The sequence below is a fragment of the Eleutherodactylus coqui genome, chromosome 2, assembly GCF_035609145.1.
Source record: "Eleutherodactylus coqui strain aEleCoq1 chromosome 2, aEleCoq1.hap1, whole genome shotgun sequence".
Lineage (NCBI taxonomy): Eukaryota > Metazoa > Chordata > Amphibia > Anura > Eleutherodactylidae > Eleutherodactylus > Eleutherodactylus coqui.
Window position 1 is genome coordinate 223321483 of NC_089838.1, and position 21696 is coordinate 223343178.

The following is a 21696-nucleotide window of genomic DNA, read 5'->3' on the forward strand; positions in this document are numbered from 1 at the left end:
TATAGTTTTTATTATTGCTTTACTGAGTACACACACATTTTTTATTGTTTTGTAAAAAATTGGAATGTCTTTTTTCCTCAATTTTACTATTGATGACCTGCCCTGTGAAACAATCTGTTCAGCAGCTTCTTAGTTATATTCTTTTGTTTGAAAGCTTAGTGCTGTCCAATATGACTGTTATTTCTGCTCCCACACTCCCCAGTGTCAATGTTTAGTAAGGGCTCCTGCACACGGGTGTATTTGATTTGCGGAATCCGGGGCCGGTGGCTTTCCCCGGATTCCACAGCAAATACCGCCCATAGCCTCCTCTGGAGACCCGCTGCTTCCTGCACACGAGCGGAAATCAACTGCGATTTCCGCTCGCGGCTAGAAAAAATGCAGCATGCTCCATTTCTGGGCAGTTTTCTGCCTGGACGGCTTCCATTGAAGTCAATGGAAGCCGTCCATCATTATTGCCGAAAGGCCAAGGCATCTGTGTCCTCACCTAGCGACGGCGCAGCATGATCTGTACTGCGGATATCTTCAAATATGGAGCAGCATCTGGGGTGCCAAAGAAAATTCCATACACGCATCGTAAAAGGACACGTTTCTTTATTGCCTCCACATACAACAACGTTTCGGCCGCTATCTGCGGTCTTTGTCAAGACCGATCTACCATATCTGCCTAAATGTTGATGGACAGTCCAGATCCATTTTTGGAGCGTGCATACCATTCTCATCAGTTTTGCTTCCCCTTTGATTTGAGGTACATATAGAGTGCTGTTGCTAACTACAATTGTTGCTATATATGATCTGTACTGCGTTGGTTCAATGGCCGACTCTCCCGCAGTACAGATAAAGAAGGATCTGGACAGGTAAGCGGGTCACCAGCAGGGCATATGCAGCGATATGTTCCCTACTTTCAGATCAATATAGAACTTACATGTTGGTGGTGACTTCAAGGCAACCCGTCTGATAACATAACTTGACGACCGATGAGTGTTTTTGTTTTTGGTTTCAAATATTGTTGTAATTGTTTAAAAAAAAATAATCAAATTTGTGAGCCATAAATGGCCATCCTGTGCATTTATGTGTATTTATACTGAATGGCTACTTTATTAGAGATACCCTCCCTTTCACAATTGGTGTTTCCCTGCATGGAAATTAGACATGTGACACCAATGTACTGCATACAATCAGATGACTACGTTTCAGAGAATCGGAAAGTTGGAAGGGTTAATTTTCTGTGTAAGTTTTTGTCCTTCTCAGACAATGACAGAACTTGCATGAAAATATTGGCCGTGTGAATGCGGCTTTAGAATGGGCAGACAGTAAGGCAAGACTCCAGTGGGCAAAAGAGTGCGAAAATTGCATCACTGAGGAATGGAAAGGCATTGCCTGGTCAGATGAATCCAGATGTCTCTTGCACCCTGCGAGTTGGATGGTCAGAATGTGTCAGGCAGCTTGAATTGGTGACCCCTTCCTGTCAGCTATTAAAGCATGTCAGCAAAAATTTTTCAAGAAGATTTCAATGTCTAGTAGAATCAACGCCATGGTAAATCGCTGCAGATCTGAGGATCGAAGGTGGTCCAATGTGTTACTAGATGGGGGTTTCTAGCATAGCGTTCATTCGTGGTATATATTTAAAGTCATTTATTAAGTGAAGAACTGCTTTTTGGTGGAAAACAAGGGACATTGAAGTTAGTTGAGTTTGTGAACCTAAAAAGGATTAGAATAACTTCCAATAGACCTTGAATGAACTGATTGTTCATGTGAGCGGTCATGAATGAGTGTTTAACTGTGCCACTTTAAGCTGGGATTATTCGACACGCGCTCAAATGCTGCTATTGTTTATCTACAAACTGTTCTATCCATGAGGATGTTCTAGTAAAAGTGCATATATGCTGAGTGTCCATCTGTATCTGCCCTCATGAGAGTGACTTATTCACCAGAAACGTTTCACAACCGACTTTTTATATACATGATACTGTGCGTTTTAAGACTTATACAAGTATTATTTTGGGTCGTGTTGCTCGAAAGGCTGACTGCTTTATTGCCATATCCTAGTAGACTTTACTGTGTAATATACATTGTGACAAAAGTTGACCTTAGCTTACACAAAAAATGAATATCTATAGAATGTATTCATTTTGACATATAATAACCCTTATTTATTTATTTTTTTGCTCTTTTTAAAAAGAGGCTAGAAGTTTCAGATAGAAAGGAATTACTAACCAAGTAATGCTAGCTGACATATACTGGGGGAGATGGCTACATAATGAATGAATTTTGAAAAAACACCGGAGTGACTCTCAAAGATGTGTGTCACTTATGGGGCCGAATGAACAAAATTCTGATTGTCCACATAGGCTAGTTGTAGATGTCCTTGGGTACATGGGAGATGTACAGCCAATCAGCAACTATTTTTCTATGAGTTGAAACTGAAGATTAAAGGGGTTGTCCCGCGCCGAAACGCGTTTATTTTTTTTCAACCCCCCCCCCCCCCCCCCCCCGGTCGGCGCGAGACAACCCCGATGCAGGGAGGTAAAGAAAGCTTACCGGAGCGCTTACCTTAATCCCCGCGCTCCGGTGACTTCAATACTTACCGCTGAAGATGGCCGCCGGGATCCTCTGTCTCCGTGGACCGCAGCTCTTCTGTGCGGTCCATTGCCGATTCCAGCCTCCTGATTGGCTGGAATCGGCACGTGATGGGGCGGAGCTACACGGAGCCTGCATTCTGCACGAGCGGCTCCATAGAAGACTGCAGAAGACCCGGACTGCGCAAGCGCGGCTAATTTGGCCATCGGAGGGCGAAAATTAGTCGGCACCATGGAGACGAGGACGCCAGCAACGGAGCAGGTAAGTATAAAACTTTTTATAACTTCTGTATGGCTCATAATTAATGCACAATGTATATTACAAAGTGCATTATTATGGCCATACAGAAGTGTATAGACCCACTTGCTGCCGCGGGACAACCCCTTTAACTGATGAACGAACGTTTGCTCATTTGTCGGCTGATCGTAGGCCCTTCTACACTGCCCAATTGTTGCATAAATGCCCATTCAGAGGAACTTTCAGGCATGATGATCAGCCCGTTTAAAAGGGCTTCAAGACTCTGTTCATGCCACACCTTTGCTGTACTTACACTTGAAGTGCTCTTGTCGTGTGTGTGTGTGTATATGTGTGTGTGTGTATATGTGTGTGTGTGTGTATATGTGTGTGTGTGTATATGTGTGTGTGTGTGTGTGTGTGTGTGTGTGTGTGTGTATATGTATGTGTATGTGTATGTATATATGTATATATATATATATATATGTGTGTATGTATGTATATGTGTATATATATATATATATATATATATATATATATATATATATATATATATATATATATAAATTTTTTTTTATTTTTTTTTAATTAATTAGTGGCATGTTTTTTAATTCATCATGGAAGCCAATGGCTGATGTTGAGGGAGACAGTTGCTTTTGTCATGGGTATATATCCAATGTATACATTGTGGGGTTTACCGCAATGTATACTGTGTTAGACATGTCACATACGTGCAAAGAGTTTACCTCTAAATACTAAAGAAAATTTAACATATATCCCATGGCCAACCACTAGTTTCCTTTGCATGTCTCTGAAACTGATTCTTTGAAATCTGGCAGCCTAAATTGGTGCAGAATAGCTTCTTGATGGAACATGGACTTACTGCATTGTTCTATCAGATAGCGGCTTGAGAAAGACCATTTTGGTCGAAACGTTGCCTACATTTCTGACTATGGAACAATTAAAACTGTTTATATCAAGAAGCTATTCTGCCCCAACTTATGATGCCAGATTTCGATATATTGTGAAGATTTGAAGTTGAGTGTTCACAACTTTGATGGCTGTGCATTCACTATAAAATTAGAAGATTCCCCCCCTGAGTGGGGTTTACCTATTTTGTGAGTGCTGCTGGATATTTTATTATATGAAACTGATTCTTCTTCACAATTAATTTAATGGGGGAGAAAACGACTCTCCAAGAATGTAATGTAATATAACATGTTAGGGGAGTTCTGGTGACAAGCTTGTTGACAGGTTCCAGTAGAAACTAGTAAAATTGTGAATGCAGCTCTGGGTATAATGCTAGCAGTAACTCAATACAGAATAAATGCAGTAATAATATTTGATTATATTGTTGGTCAATGGAGGGCAACATGTTAGACATATTATATTGGGCTCAACAGGTTTTGTTGTTTTTTTCACTTTTAACCTTAACTACTCACAGACATATATTGGACCAGTCTTGATCTCTGTGAATCCATTTAAACAAATGCCTTATTTTGGAGAAAAGGAAGTTGAAATGTACCAAGGAGCTGTAAGTACTGCACTGATTATGATTTAAAATGCCTTTATTTTCTACTCTTCCTTAACGCACACACTGTATAGCAAATTTGAAGTTGGTCATTTTTTGCTTCTAAAGACCAAGAAGATGCAATAATTACAAATTGATACGTTCATACAAAAATAATTTGCACAGGTTGTGCACAATGCAGTTTCAAATAAGCACCATAAACTAAGGGCCCTTTTACATGGGCCAATAAATGGTTTCTAAGCACACATTCCAATGGGAATCTGAATGATTATCACTCAGTGTAAATACATGTCCCGACTGAACGATGAATAATAATTTGTTTGCTTCACATTCGTCGTTCAGTTTTTGCATGCCGAAAACTGAGCAACAGATCAGGCCGTGTAAACAGCAGTTGTTCATTTATGAACAACTGCCTGTTTGTTGTGAATGGAGGCGGGCCAGAACGGTTACTGCTGAGACAACCTGTCGGTCATCTGCACCGGACAGATTGTATCATGTAAAAGGGCTCTAAGTTATGTTGCTTGTTTAGGTAATGTGGAATTCAGGATCTGTGTTTCATATTCGCCTACTTCTTCGTTCCTGTGATGTCCCACTGCAAAGTCAGTGCACGCAGTGCCAACTTGACCCTTTTTAGATGAAAGTGCATGCGCATTCGCACTTATTTCTATGGAAGTGCATGTGCACAGACTTCTGAAAAGAGTCCGGCTGACTGTGCGCTCGTTGACTTCACAGGGAGACACCACAGGAACGGGGAAGTAGGCGAGTATGAAAAGACTATCCCTGAACTCCACATCACCTAAACCATAAGCTCCATAACTTTAGTTTATTGTGCATATAGTTTATGACTAGAGATGAGCGAACGTACTCGTTACGAGTACTTACGCACCCGAGCACCGCCATTTTCGAGTACAGCAGTACTCGCGCGTAAAGATTCGGGGGGCGCCGTGGCGGCATGGGGGGTAGCAGTGGGGAGAGGGGGAGAGAGAGGGCTCCCCCCTGTTCCCCGCTGCTCCCCCCGCACCACCGCGCCTCTCCCAGCCCCCCGGCGCCCCCCGAATCTTTACGCCCAAGTACTGAAGTACTCGAAAATGGCGGTGCTCGGGTGCGTAAGTACTCATTACGAGTACGTTCGCTCATCTCTATTTATGACCGGTTCCTTTTTAAGGCTTGTGCTTTATGGTGACTTCTAATTGGCTGTATGTTGAGGTAAAGTCGCCGTATTACCACAATCGTGCAACCTCAGGATCTCCTTGTAAGGAAAAAAGCTGTGGACCACTTGTATCAAATATGAGAATTCTCATATGGTCATTTTTAAACCACTTTCTCCCACAAGGAAGATGAAATTATACACTAGTCATCGTACTGGCACAATTTCAACTTGCCTTGAGGCAACCAAGTGTCATTGTGAAGCCCTAGCAAATGTTCATTTACATATAATATGGTCCAGCTCTATATACTCATTATCAGACTCCCTTTCAGTAATAAAGCATGAATAGAGATGAGCGAGCATACTCGCTAAGGGCAATTACTCGAGCGAGCGTTGTCCTTAGCGAGTACCTGCCTGCTCGAAAAAAAAGATTCGAGTGAGCGGTGAGTTGCGGGAGTGAGCGGGGAGGGGGGAGAGGGAGAGATCTCCCCTCCGTTCCGCCCCACTCTCACCCGCCGCTCCCTGCCCCCCGCCGGCACCTGAGTCCTTTCTTCCGAGCGGGCAGGTACTTGCTAAGGACAATGCTCGCTCGAGTAATTGCCCTTAGCGAGTATACTCGCTCATCTCTAAGCAGGAACACTAGAGGTAATTCATATCCCTTCCAGCTTCCCTGTAAGCTCAGTATCATCCTGTGTCGTCTACTGCTTTTATATGGATGGAATTCCCTAACATAAGTACAGTATGAAAAAGGAAAGGAAAGGAAGCGCCAGAGAAAAAGGTGATGGAACCCTCTTTATAGAAAATTAGAGAGGGAAAAAAATTGATTTAGATACAAACATCCAATCTCTCACCTCAATGTAGACCTTTTCATAGTTCTGTATTCATAAAGAGTATCCTCTCTTCACAAGAGGAGAGCCGCTGGAGAGTGACTCAGGGATCCATCAAAGGAACCCCCATATAAAATGCAAAGAAATTCATCAATCAGTAAAAAATTCTTTCCTGCGCTCACAGAACTTTATAGAAAAAAACACACAAAAGAATGTTTTCTTTTCAAAAGAGGAGAGCCGCTGGAGAATGACTCAGGGATCCATCAAAGGAACCCCCATATAAAATGCAGTATGAGGTTCTGCAACACTACTTGGGATTCCCTGCTGGAACTGCTACTTATGCAATTGTCTAACTGCAAAAAAAATTAAATCTATTGGAGCATATTTACTTAAATTGGCATTCCATATGCTGGTCTAAAGTGTTTGAGGCACAAGTTGCAATTTTAGCTAATGAGCCTAATATGACTTTTGTGCACCATAAACCTGGATTACAGGGCCTAATACATATATACAGTACTAATAACTAACCATTTCATAATCTGCTTCTCATTGCTTTACACAGAATACCTGATTCTTCAATTACATTCACAAGTATTGGCCACGCATAGTAAATTTAAGGGCTTTACGTTCTTTATCCTTTACTCCACCATACATCTATCCTGTAGTGAAAAAGTACTAAATAACACAATAGCAGTATTATATATGTATCTATTATAAAAGCCCTTGTCACAAATGAGGAATATGGTCTGGATTATAGTCTACATTTTGCTGTCTGAGAGGAGCAACAAAGATAGATCTGTTTTTTGCAATGATCAAACATATATTTATTATTATTTAGCACTTAGCACAAAGAGGAAATCAGTAAAAAGATAAAACAAGAAGTCACCGAAAAAAGATGAATCAAACTGTCTGTACAATGAGTCCAATGAAATCCAGCTGGCCACTTCCTCTCCTCCAGAATAAAATAGTACAGGCAGATCTGTTTAAATTCTAATCATGTGAGATCGGGCACGTCAGCTGGGGAGATTTTCTCTTATACTGGTTGCATAAGGCTCTGGGTCACATCATTCTGAAACCATGGTACCTGTGCTTTAGAACTTCATACTTGTATGTATTAGTGTCTTATAGTCCAAATTATTATGCTATGCCACTATCACTATAGCCAAGAGCTAACAACCTATTTATAAAGGACCCTATCCTGGCAGTGAAACCCAGTCATCCTGAAGATCTTAAAAAATCTGTTTGGCTCCCCCACACGGGCTGAGAAACCTAAGGACCCCCAACATCAAGCATTAGAGCTAACGATGATTTTTATGCTTGCATAAAATAAACGATGATGGAAAAGTGAACAATTTATCATTCGTAGTTGGCTGCATTTACACAGAATGATTATCTTTCAAAATATTGTTCAAAGGGCCTTAAAAATGGTCATCCCTCCAGGATCATTCTGCATACAGCCAAAAACTGTATGGGTCGGCGTTATTAATCTCACACAGACGTGGCGTTCTCCAAAGCCTTGAGTTTTATAGCCTTTCTTATCAGTAAATGATCTATTGCGTTTGCGCAGAGAACCCAAAGATTTCATAACACTGAAATTTTCCATACCACATGATTCACATCTGGACATTGTGGTCAAAAGGTCAGGAATAAACAAGAAGTAGTTCATTGGAAATTTCAAAGAAATAAAAAAGGCATCGCCTGTGTTTTCTCAAAAGATCTACGGTATGTCATCAGTTACATTAATGTGTTAAAACATCAGATATGTCCTTTCTGGGCTTATTGCCAACAGAGTTAAAAACAATGTATACAAATATCAAGAAATAGGGAGTATATGAAAATTGCAGAAACACCTGTCTAAGGCCTCCCTCACACAGGGCGTTTGCAGAAACGCAGCGTTTTTTAACGCTGCGTTACTGCAGATTCCGCCCCGTTTCAGCAGCGCTGGCATACTTTATGCCAGCGTTTTGGCTGCGTTTTCAGCTGAGCTGAAAACGCAGCCAAGGATGCTGAAAAGAAAAAAAAAAAAGCAATACTCCCCTAGCCGCTGCAGTCCGGGTCGCGGCGGCTGGTCTCTGCCGCTGATCCGGGCTTCCTCGGCACTCCCAAGTCTATTGCCGGAGGCCAGGTTTGAGAACCCCGCCTCCAGCAATAGAGTGCTGTGATTGGTTGTCGGTGCTTGCTCGATGCCCAATCACAGCCCTTCATTGACTGTCTCAGCCAATCAGAGCTTGCCGGCGCTGATTGGCTGAGACAGTCAATGAAGGGCTGTGATTGGGCATCGAGCGTGCCGACAACCAATCATAGCACTCTATTGCCGGAGGCAGAGTTCTCAAACCTGGCCTACGGCAATAGACTTGTGAATGCAGGGGAAGCCCGGATCAGCGGCAGAGACCAGCGTCCGCGACCCGGACTGCAGCGGCTAGGTGAGTATTACTTTCTTTTTTTCCCTCTACCTAGCTGTGATTGATTTTCCGGGTAGGGCTTCTATTGCAAGCCCTCACCCTGAAAATTGGCGAGCGGTTAACGCTGCCAAAAACGCGGCACCAAGTGTTGCCACGTTTTCAGCAGTGCTAAAACCGCTGCCCATTCATTTCAATGGGCGACGCAGGGCTGAAAACGCCCAAAAATAGAACATGCATCACTGTCAAAGCGCAGCGTTGCAAGGCGCTGCGTTTTCAGCCCTGTGTGAGCAGCCCCATTGAAATGAATGGGAGTGTCGTACAGCGTTTAGCGCTGGGCTGAAAAGGCAACGCTAAACGCTGTATAAAACGCCCTGTGTGAGGGAGGCCTAAGGCCGGGCTCACATGAGCATATCTCAATGTGCAGGCTGTGAGACGTATGCATGCGGCACACAGTCAGTACGCAATAACATTGTGTAACATGCCTTTAGTGTGTAGGAACCGGCGGCATAATGACTTAAATACTGTACTTGGGGACATTCTGATCTTTTAGGTAAACTTTGTAAACTGGTAGATTTTTGTTAACATCAGACATTCTATTCAAAACAGCGTTTTATAGAAATTATTCTAGAAGTGAGGTTTTGCCGATGTGAAGATCATCTTTTGCCCTTTCTTCACTTTCTTGAAACATCTGTGTTTCATATGTGCTCAGGAAATGGCGACATTGCTGATTTGAAAGATTTCTTATTGGAATATATGACACATTTCTGGAAATATATTTAAACCAAATACATTTCTTGAAGATTCATTTCTTACAAGGACCTCCTTGAACTGCTGCCCCATACATCAGTCTTTTAATCAGCTTTGTTGCTGGATAGCTACCCATAACACTTGCACAAATGGTGACCAACTACTGACCTGCCAGTCCTCCCTTTATTAGAGGAAAAATAGCTGTTGTGTGCGTTCACACGTCACAGATTTGCTGCAGATTTTATCATGGATCTTGGTGCAGTTCTGCAGCAGATTTTACCCTTTCAATTTGAATTCAATTCAGATCTGCAACGAAATCCAGAGACTATTATCCAAACTCATCAATGCATGAACATACTCTTATAATTGAAATCCAGCTGCACAGATATAGAATCGTGCAAAAGCTTTAGGCAAGTGTGGGGGAAAATGCTGCAAAGTAAGAATGCTTTAAAACAAACGTTTTAATACTTCTGTCAATTAAAATGCAAAGTGAATGAACAAAAGAGAAATCCAAATCAAATCAATATCTGGTGTGACCGCCTTCAAAACTCCACCAATTCTTATAGGTATACATGCACATAGGTTTTGAAGGAACTCAGCAGGGAGGTTTATAAACATCTTGGAGAACTAGCCACAGACCTTCTAGTATAAATGTGCCAAATTGCACGAAAAATCGTGACAACATTTTGGCACAATTTATGCCAACTAATAAGTGGAATACATTTACACGAGACAGTCTTAAAATTTGAGTTATCATTAAAGGGGTTGTCCCGCGATAGCAAGTGGTGTTAAGCACTTCTGTATGGCCATATTAATGCACTTTGTAATATACATCGTGCATTAAATATTGGCCATACAGAAGTTATACACTTACCCCCTCCGGTGCTGGCGTCCCCGTCTCCATGGCGCCGACCAAAGCCGCCTTCTGCCTGGATTAGACGCGCTTGCGCAGTCTGCCCTCTTCTGTCCGGCTCTGGCGTGCTCGCGCCGCAGAGGTCTTCTGCACATGCGCAAAAGACCTGTGCGGCGCGAGCACACCGGAGCGGCCCCTTCAGCGCAAGCGCGTCTAATCCAGGGAGAAGGCAGCTTTGGTCGGCGTCATGGAGACGGGGACGCCAGCACCGGAGGGGGTAAGTGTATAACTTCTGTATGGCCAATATTTAATGCACCATGTATATTACAAAGTGCATTAATATGGCCATACAGAAGTGCTTAACCCCACTTGCTATCGCGGGACAACCCCTTTAAGTATGAGCCACTGTGAGAAAATTTTGCATATTTAAAGACTGTCTAGTCTATGTTTGTAACTATTAACAGTACTGGAATATGTTGGCGCTATACAAATAGAGATTATTATTACTAGGCCTCATGCCCACGGCAGTGTCTAATTCGGACCGCAAAATCTCACAGCAGAATCAGGCCCGGCGCTGGACAGAGACCCTATACTCACCTGTCCAGATCTGCGGCGAGTGTCTCAGTCGGAGGGCATGACGCTGCTGGCGATGACGCAAATTAGCAGCAATTTCAAAATTGACATTTTGGAAATGACGCAGATCGGACTGCTTCCCTTGACTACAATGGAAGCCGTCCATGTGATTTTCTGCACAAAATAGAGCATGCTACGATTCTTCCCCCACAAGCAGAAAATCGCAGTGCATTTTTGCTCGTGGGCATTGAAGAATCTGTTAATATGGCATGTCTGTGGATGGACTTTGCTGCAGAATTCACGGTGGGCGTCTGCCCGCGAATTCTGCAGTGGTAATTCATCCGCGGGCATTGGGCCTTAGTAAATCTGCGAGCGTGTTTAACAAGAACAGTAAATTGCTATCAATTCTTACTCTATTTAATACATTTATATAATAACAGAAACCTTCAGCAATGGTAACTTTCCTTGGACAACATTTAATACATCGAAGTGCAGGGATGCATTTACATGATCATCCAAAAGGGAATAGTCACTGCACTCAAAGTAAAGGATCCATTTGTTCACCTTTGCAACATTTTTAGCTCAGCATTGACATGTTTTGCACAGACTCTTGCGTTGAGGTGAAACATTGCAAGAGTGAATAATGGATCGGTTTCTTTCATTGCAACCTCCACATTCTTTGTTTATTGAAGACTTTGGAGCCAATCGGTTGAGGCTTGCACCATTAATTTTTCCTCTCCCACCTTACTGCTGCTCTCCAGTTTGATCTTTCTGAAAAATAGATTGACCTTTTCCTAAATAAAAAAAATTAGATTCTGTAGATAGACCTTCTCTTTTATAACTTTTTAAACTTTTTTTTAACTTCGATTACTGTGTTCTAGGCTCAGTATGAGAATCCACCCCATATCTATGCATTAGCTGACAACATGTACAGAAACATGATCATTGATCGGGAAAACCAGTGCGTCATTATAAGGTAAGAAGCTTACATATTTCTGTTTTTTTAATTTTCTTTTTTTTTTTTTGGTAACTTTCTTGGACTTATGCTCTTTTTATGAGTTCAGCAAAGATTTTGTGATCTTAATGAAAATGAACCATAAACGTTCAACCTGGATAGCTGATGTGAAACTTTGTAACCCAACCTCTTGACCATTTATCCACAAATGAACAATATGTGTAGCCAAGTATGAGATTCAGCAGTTCTGAGTAAAAGGCTTCTTGAACACTTGCATCATGGCTCTCATTTTTATAGGAGCCACGACAGATATGATGGCCCTATAATTTGTTTGTTGATTATTGGTCATTTTTGCATTTTATATTTTCTAGAACTGATGTCCAGAATAGTGTAGCATGCTGTGCTTTTCTATCTAGTAAATAAACAAGCAAAACAGAAACATGAGCAAAGAATTAGTTTTGTGTGGCAACATTAAAAATGTAATAAAATCAGAAGGCTACAATAACAATCTATGTTGAGTTTTTTTATCATCTTTGAAGTCCATGACTTCGTCCCAACATGCACTTTCACATACTGTCACTCGTTGGGTAGCTGAAGCAGTTTGTGTAAACTGTATTATTTGGGTCTCTATCCTTCTTTCTTTTCTTTTATGTCCGTATGCTGCTTCTTGCTCCATACTTGCTATGTAGATGGACTCCTCCTGGTATCATGTATTAGCTATACGGCATTCTCAGTGCTAAGAGAATTCTGTAACACCCCCCCCCCCCCCCTTCCCCATTGCTCCAGTTTTCTCTCTTTCATGCTATTTCACTTTTTCTGCACAAATCTGCCTTGTATGAAATTTCTGTGACTGAAGGTCTGTCCCATAGATTCGAATAGGGTGTTTCTGTAGCTTGTGCATGTATTTCTGCAAACCTCATTTACCTCTCGAACAGTCTGAGGAGGTTTTGGAACTTTTACAGAGAGCTGGCAGTCTGGGAATGGAGAAGTACAGGCTGCTGAGAAGATATCACCCTCTCAATATATATCACAAAGTTTCATATGCAGATTTACACTTTAAAATATATTGTGGTAGTTAAAGATAAAGGAATCCATCTTTGTTTTCAGCCACATGGGTATTGACTGGGTGATCTCAGCCAGAGGTAAAGACGGCCATGAACATTAGATAGAAGGATTTTGATGGTTGAACAAAAGTCACCTGTGTGATTATTTCGTAGAACCCGCAATGCACATTTTAGGCCACATTGGCTATTACAGTTCTTCAAGCTGGCCATACATGTTCAGTGACACGGGGCAATGGACAGAAGATCATTCAGGGAATAGTCTCTCAAAGATCTTCAGTCTATCAAACAATTTTTAGTTGAAATTAGCCATTTTCATTAATTATAGCCTAATTTGTATGTGCACCTCATATCCAGAAAGTCTCTTCTGTTCCCCAAACAAAAGTATTTTACTTATCAAATTCTGCTAGAAACACTCAAAGTGTTTTCCTTTGCGTAGAGTTAGCTCAGCCCCACATCTAGGGTGGTCAGGAAATGACTAATTGACCGTTCTGAGGTTCTTTCCAATGATAATATATTTGCTATGTATGTATTTTACCTTACTGCAAGTTAGTGTGCTCCACAAAATTTGTAAAGCTTTCTTTTTAAAATGTTGATGTTTCACATGATCGTGCCAATGGACAAATGTACTCCAACTCTGTCATATCCTGGCATCTTTTGCCCAAACCTCAAAAGTTTGCTATTCTTGGGAGAATAAAAAGTTAACAAGTCCTTCTATTTTTTGTGGAGATGAAGCTGTGATCACTAGTACAGATCTCATACTCTTTATTCACCCGATAAGGACCAAGCACCATAAATATATGGCAGTTGGTGTTGGGCTCCTAGCATGTCAGAGCTGCATGGTGGTAGCAAACCTAAATCAGTTCTGTCAGTAACTATTGTCACTACCGGGGTGGGGGGGGGGTTGGCCCGATCACTGGGGCTCCCATGGCTACAGTGAAAGTGGGAAATAGAAAAGAAAAAGATATAATAAATACCCCCAGAGGTCTTGTATGACATCATAGCGGAAATGGATGTTCACGAAAAAAAATGCAGCAAAAAATAGTTTTGTTAAGTGAAGAAGAAAAAGGAGGGCCTCAAAACCAACACATTTGTAAAATACCTAAAAAGTCTCTGGTCATTAAAGGAGTTTTACCATGATTTAAAATTGCTTTACAACCATTCTGTCCTTCCTGGTTGTTGCTGGCCAGGACATGTGACTACTGCAGCCAATCACTAGCCACAGTAATGACCACCTATAGCCAGGGATTGGCTGCAGCAATCACATGTCCTGGCCAGCAACATCTAGAAAGGACAGAGTGGCTGTGAAGCAATTTTAAATCCTGGGAAAACTCCTTCAGGGCTCCTACCCACTTGCGTTTTTTAACGTGCTTATCAATGGGACTATCTAATGTTAAAAACGCATCGCATTACAAATCACAAAGCACAAATTTGCGATGCATTTTTAACATTAGAAAGTCCCATTGACAATTGCGTTAAAAAAAAGCAGCGATATCGCAGCGTTAAAAAAACACAAGTAGGTAAGAGCCCTTAAGGACCGAAAAATGCTGACCCTTAGGACTTGTTCACACGGGTGTATTTGTGCACATATTGCGCTGCGAATAAAACCAATTAATTTCAATAGGTTCCTTCACGTGTGCGTATTTTTTCATACAATGACCAATTTTGGTGTGTAATACGCACAGCAGTAGGCCATTGAAGCCAATGGGCAGCACAAATACACATTGAATACCCAAGAAGCCTGCATATTCACTGCGTATGTGAGCAACAAATCAGTGGCTCCTTCTGTGGACTGTTTTGTGAGCGTAAATATGCGTATACTTGCGTAAACAAAATCCGCAGGAGCATGTGAAATATGCAGACAAATGTGATCTTCTGTTGTGTAAATATGCAGCATATTTACATGACTGAAACCAGCTTACACCTGTGTGAACAAGCCCTTAAGGAGTTAATAAATGTAATTAGAGCGCCCGGATAACAAGTAAAGTGAATGTTATACATGGGAATTCACAGAAAATGGAGCGTTGCTTGCTTTGTTTTACACAGTCATTTATTGGCATAGCCACAAACAAAAAGCTATTAACCACTAGAAAATGGAAAACGGTAATGCTGAAGAGCTATATAAATGTCTGTTTAAAGGGGTTGTGCCACAATGGATATCTATCACTTATCCATAGGGTGGATTAAAAACCTCTGATTGCTGGGTAGCCTATGGGTCATTAGAACTTGGTTGTGCAATGTGGAGACTGTTTAATGAAGCGGTGGTCGAGTGTGTACCCGACTGATTCAGTCAACTACATAGTCATTGAATGTAACAGGCAAGTGCTGTACTCAGCAGCTGAGCCTCCAGCAGTCAGACATTCATCACCTGTCCTGTGGATAGGCAATAAATGCCCATTGTGGCACAACCCCTTTAACACCTTTACACCCCATGATGTATGTCATAGGAGGAAGGGGATTCTTGTGAAATTTTGTGCATGTACGGCACATGGGTGGCACAAGCTCAAACTGGGAACTAGCTGTAACTGATAGCTGGGGCTCCGCTGCGTCAGCAGGGATCGGAGAGAAGACCGATCTCTACCATTAACCTCTTTACGTTCTGTGATCACTGTTGATCGTGGCATATATAAGGTTAACAGAGGGAGGGAGCTCATTATGTGACATCATCGGCCCTCCACCATCCGATTACGGAGGGCAGATGGCCCTCGGGTGGGCCATGGAGTGTTATAGAAAAGAATATGGAAAATACACTGCAGTATGGAAGTACTACAGTGTATTACTTGAGCAATCGTAAGATGGCGGGTTCAAGTTCTCTGCAGAGAAATAAACAATGTAAAAATAGAAATATTAAGAAAAAATCCCCGTTCAAAAGTACTTAAACTGTTTTTTGTGCACCAATATCTTTTTTTGTTTAAAAAAAAAACACATTTGGAATCTTCCAATCAAACAACCCGTATAATCAATTGTACACACTTTTTATCGACCTGGCAAACACTATTTAAGAAAAAAAAAGCAAATGCTGAGTCAAAACACTGTTTTTGTTTATATAATAAAAGTGATCAAAAAAAGCTATATGTACCCCAAAATGGTAGCAATAAAAACTACAGCTGGTCATGCAAAAACGAGCCCTCACACAGCTCTGTCCATGGAAAACAAATGTTAACGTTCTGGGTCTTTGAAAGCAGTAATGACAAAAAACCCTTTTTGGAAAACCATTTTTTTAATATTGTGTAAAAGTAGAAAACCCCTAAAAAAATTATATCATCATTTTCATACTGACTCACAGAAAAAAAATCGTGTCATTTCTACCACATAGTAAATGCTGTAAAAAAAATGGCAGAATTGATTAATTCTTTCTCTGCAAACCTTCCTCCAAATCCCCCCTATAGACACACATTAATAGAGGCTACACAATACAGTATATGTACCAATAAAAGCTACAGCACGCCACGCAAAGAAGAAGCCCTCATTTGACTAATTCAATAGAAAAATAAAAAGTTAAGGCTTTTGAAATGTGGAGATGAAAATACAAAAAAAATATTGTTGTGTCCCTAAGTACTAAACTTGGCCGCATCTTTTAGGGGTTAAAGTACTGCCTGCACTAATTTTTGAAAAATTTGCCCCAATGTCTGATTTGTAGACTCTAATTTTCTGTCAACACTTCATAGTAAAGCTACAATCTAAACGACCTGTCCTCCGCACCATCCTCATGTGGGTGGGTGACATCATCCCAACCACAGAGCTTCCAATATATAATCCCAAAGCCACATTTCCATTTCTCCTTTCATGAATAGCAGCATACAATCTTGGCAATATTCTTCTATATATTTTCCATTTATGCTGAGATGTTTCTGTAGTTTCAGTACTACTAGAGAAAACTCGAGCGTACCTGTTTTGGTATTGACATTATTTCTTTGTCTTTATCTTTTACTGCCCTCTTTGTGATGTATGTTCCCCTTTGGTGGTCAGAGCAGTAAAAGGTTATCTAATTGTTGTTTGCTCTACAAAGTTCTCAGCAATGCTGAACCTGCCATCTCTAGTATCAGCTCATTGGCTGAGAATACCATCCACACTTACTACACGGACTGACTCCATGTACAAGACTTCTCTATGCTGTACCTATACTATGAAACACATGGTTATGGAGTCATTTATCCCTTTTATGTATCAATTGAAAATTCATGTACTGCCCCTCATGGGAGTCAGGCTATCCAGTCATCACCACTATGAACACAGCCCATAAGGCACATCAGTCTGGTATTACCCCCATAAAAGTTAACTTTTATTATATTACTTAAGAGCACCTCATATGCATATATTAAAATTTGAAGACTGCTAAAGATCACTAAAGGCATCTGCATAACCAAAGTGAACAGTATCCCTACCAGATGACCTATATATCTCAATGTGCAGATGCTAGTTGCCACTAAAATACAGGTTACTATAGCCCCCCCTGACATGTTTCGCAGCAGCAGGGGGCAAGACTATAATTGTTTGCTCCACAAAGTTCTCACCAGTACTGAACCTGCAGGTGCTACTTCTCACATCTCTAGTATCAGGTCATTGGCTAATTCTATCATCCACACTTACTACAAGGACTGACTCCATGTGCAAGACTTCTCCATGATGTATATGTTCTATGAAATACATGATTATGGAGTCATTTATCCCTTTTACGCATCAACTAAAAATTCATGTACTGCCCCTCATAGGAGTCAGGCTATCCAATCATCACCACTATGAACGCAGCCCATAAGTCACATCAGTCTGGTATTGCCCCCATAAACTAACTTTTATGATGTAACTTTAAACCACCTTATATGTATATCCCTTTCTATACTCACATGCGACCTGTTCTCCTGTATAAAACAAGCGATTCTACTTACTTTATCATTTAAAATAGTAAGCCCTAACAGACATGCTCATCTCCCTTTTGGTTTGTTCTTAGCTGATGTTTTTTACATATACCATGTTTAGTGTGATTTTTTTTTTTTTTTACATTACTGATTCTGAAGCCCTGTGGAACATGCCGAAACTATATTAAGGGGTAAAAAAAAATTGCCAGCCTCTTCTAAGTATAAAACTTGATCTCTAAAAAGATCAGACAAGACCGCAGCGTCTTTAAAATTAATATTTTTAATTCTGATTGTCAGCCTCTTACTGTAGGGTATAATGTACATTTTCTTTCCTTATTTCCCACTTAGTGGAGAAAGCGGAGCAGGAAAAACAGTGGCTGCAAAATATATCATGAGCTACATTTCTAAAGTATCAGGGGGAGGCCCAAAGGTTCAGGTAAAGAAAATGACTTTTTGTTTGTTAAATATCAGAAACATTGCATCTGTGATGGAGATATTTTGTTTGCATGAGTTAGGATGGCTTCACATCTGTCGGAGGTTCCAACGCAGATGTGACCCAGCCTTACTTATCTTATGTTTATGAGCTTGACATACTATTTTACTGCTGAAAACAGTTGGAAACGATCGATTTTCCCCTAGTAAAGCGATCTCCTGCAGTTCAATGACATTCCAACAGGTTATTTGGCTTAATATGAAAATTGACTTCAGTCTGTTTTTTTGTGTATGCTCAGACACAGGAACATGGAACTGTAAGTTCCTCTAGGGCGGGGTCAAAAAAAGCCATGCAGAAAGTAATTGTTCTTTATATTGAATGATTACAAACATGAACTACTCATGCGCAGATTTGAACATTCCCGCCCAGCGGTATATGGTTGGCAGGACCTTCCTGTAACTTATAGATTTTAAATCCTTACAGCCTTTGCCTATGCTTCGGGCCATACCTACTGTACGGATTTTTGCTTTACCTTTTTTTTTTTTCTTATTTTGCATCTATGATTTTGAATTAAAGGCATTTGCATTAAAAAAATGCTGTAAGCATCCTTTTACCATATTACCATTTTTGATTATAGATGCCATTTAGGTTTCTGATTTTTTTTTTTTATGCCTCTTCTGTCACTTTAAAATGTTTGCAATATATAAATTCTTACTTGACGTGTTGATAATCATATGGACAAAATATCCTTTAGATAATAAGTAACAACCATATGATATGTTGAAAGGTGTTTCTTCTTCTTTGCAGCATGTAAAAGATATCATATTACAATCAAATCCTTTATTAGAGGCCTTTGGGAATGCAAAGACCGTGAGGAACAACAATTCAAGCAGATTTGTAAGTTGTTATCCCACTTTCCTATGCCATTGTTTATGTACAGTACCATGATACTACAATTTAGAGAGTTATTTGATTACTGGACAACATTCCCCCCAAAAGCTGCAACTGCATTACAATTAAAAAAAAAAAATCAGTACTTACCTATCCGCTGTAGTCCCGCCCTCCACCTTGCGTTTGCTGTGGAAGATTTCATCACAGGAAGTCATCTGACCGCTGCCCTGTCACTGGCTGTACTCCTGGCATCAGCACTTACATTCTGAGCGCCATGATGCCAGGAGTTTAGAACAGTGACCCTGCAGCCTCTGACTGCAGGGGTCACCCGATGTCCAGTGACGACATCTTCCACAACAAATGCCGGGGCTACAACGCTGCATTCCCACTGCAGAAGAGGGGTAAGTATAGCTTTTATGTTTAACCCAGTTGCAGCTATTAGGGGGAATGTGGTCTGGTAAGTGGATAACCCCTTTAACTATACTTAAGAAATTGATTTAGCATAAGGTTAGCTTTAAAGAAAGGCTATCATAATAAGCGCTGAACGGGATTTGGCATCCGTCTGCCTAATCTTTATACAGGCTGATTCAAGCTCTATGGGAGAGGAGTGATCATTCGTATAATTGTTTCTCCCCATAAAGTTACATCATTGTCCATAGCACATTGACCATTTACACTGTCAGATGTGCTGCTAATGATACTTTTGGAGCAGCATGAAAAAATGCGCTCACTTGAACAGGTGTTCACGGGCTGATTGGTGTCACCTACACACATCCTGATGATTGGACAAATGTTCCAAGGATTTTTCTTGCCCAATCACATGTAAAAGGCCCTTCAGAGTAATTTTAGCTAATGAATGTGGCATCACTTTGTAAGATATATTGAATGTTCACTGCATTAGGAACAGCTGGTGTGTGATGGCCGCGTAATGATCTGCTCTCAGATTATGTGCTGACCTCTCCTCTGCACAGCAGAAGGCAACATTTGGCAATAATGGGTAAACCTGGTCATTTGAGTGACTTTGACCACAGTCAGATTCTGAATCCCTGGCAGTGTGGTTCCAGTATTTTTGAAACAGTTGAACTTGGTGTCGAGTGTCCATGGTTCAACCAGCCTTGGTACAGACGTCCAATAGATCACACAGCGGCAAGCCACTTGCGGTTTATCCTAGCGGCGAGCACCAGGTGGCACATCTGATATCTCAGCAACAACGTGTCACAGTGGACCAACTGACCCAGCAGTCCAACAGTGGGGAATTTAGAGAAATTTCTACAATGACTTGCAGCGTACCTGGCGTCAACTGGGGTTCAATAGCCGAATACTGACAAGGGTGCCCCCAATGACCTTGCATTATTGCCAACAACGCCTTGTATGCGCCCAGGAAAGACATCACTAGACCTTCGAGGCATGGCAGAAAATCATCTGGATTGACGAGTCCCATTATCTGCTGAACCATACGAATGGCTGGGTCTGCATTCTGCATAAACAGTATAAAGCTGTACCCTATGGTTGCACCTCTGGGCTTCAACAGGCTAGTAGTGGCATTGTCATGGTCTGGTGAGCTTTTTCCTGGCACAAACTAGTTCTTTTAGTCGTCATACCACAAACCTTAAACTACAGGGACCTGTTAACTGACCATTTGCACTCATATCTTCAAGAAGTTTCCCCTTACCATACTGCCATCCTTCAACAGGACCATATTCGTTGTCATCAAGCTTGGATTACTAAGGAGTGATTGGAGGAGCACATTAATGAATTCTTCACATTCCTTGGCCCCAAAACTCAGTGTACTGCAGCCACATTGAGCTTGTATTGGTAATGCTGCAAAGGGCTGTGAGCTCTGCTTCCACTTATCCACAAAATGTGCACCAGCTGATGGAGCTGCTGCAGCAGGCATGGGTCGAGTTCAGTATAAAGGATGTTCCTAATCTTGTGGAATCTGTTCCACTTTTTTGAGCAATCACAGCTTTCAGACATTGGGGAACAACCTGTTATTGAGTAGGTGATCGTAATGTAGGGCTTGTTCAGCATATTTTGCATGGGTTTCCAAAAAATAAAGGTTGTCTCATTGAAACAAACCCTACTTTTTAAAGCAGCCACACTGTTTATCATCTGAATGCCATGGGCATGACTCCTTAAACCCCCAGCAATCGCCCTGCTGGTTTTTGCTATTGTGGCTGCTGCAAAGCAAATTTAAATTCAGCCGGGGCTGTAAAGTTGTTTGATTTGCAAGCATGTAAACGTTTAATTTACAGTACTTTGGCCAAATTTCATGTTTTTCTTGCATTATTGCAAAGTATATGACAGATCAGCTATGATTTATTATACATTGGAACCCAAAAGATCTGTCTAAACACAGCTCTGCCAAGTATTGTTTTGTTTTTACTGGCTAGGATAGCACAATATGCCACCTGTTGCTCTAGTCTTAGTTCTTGGGGGTCAGGGTCTGAATTGCTACAAAAGACCTATTACAAAATATGGCATTTACGATGTCCTGTACAGGCCATCCAACTTTATGGTACCGTGTTTCCCCGAAAATAGATCCTACCCCGATAGTAAGACCTACCGGGTTTTCGGAGGAGGCTTGAAATATAAGGCCTCCCCCGAAA

The 21696-nt window shown here is 41.2% G+C and overlaps 1 protein-coding gene across 1 annotated transcript in view; it reads left to right on the plus strand.

Annotated features, from left to right (window-relative positions):
- MYO1E (myosin IE) overlaps positions 1–21696 on the plus strand; it is a 153301-nt gene that overhangs the window by 67787 nt on the left and 63818 nt on the right. Inside the window, exons 3-6 of the mRNA XM_066592536.1 lie at positions 4256–4345; positions 11773–11867; positions 18112–18199; positions 19004–19093. Coding sequence (XP_066448633.1) covers positions 4256–4345; positions 11773–11867; positions 18112–18199; positions 19004–19093 — 363 coding nt within the window. The remainder of the gene's footprint in view (positions 1–4255; positions 4346–11772; positions 11868–18111; positions 18200–19003; positions 19094–21696) is intronic.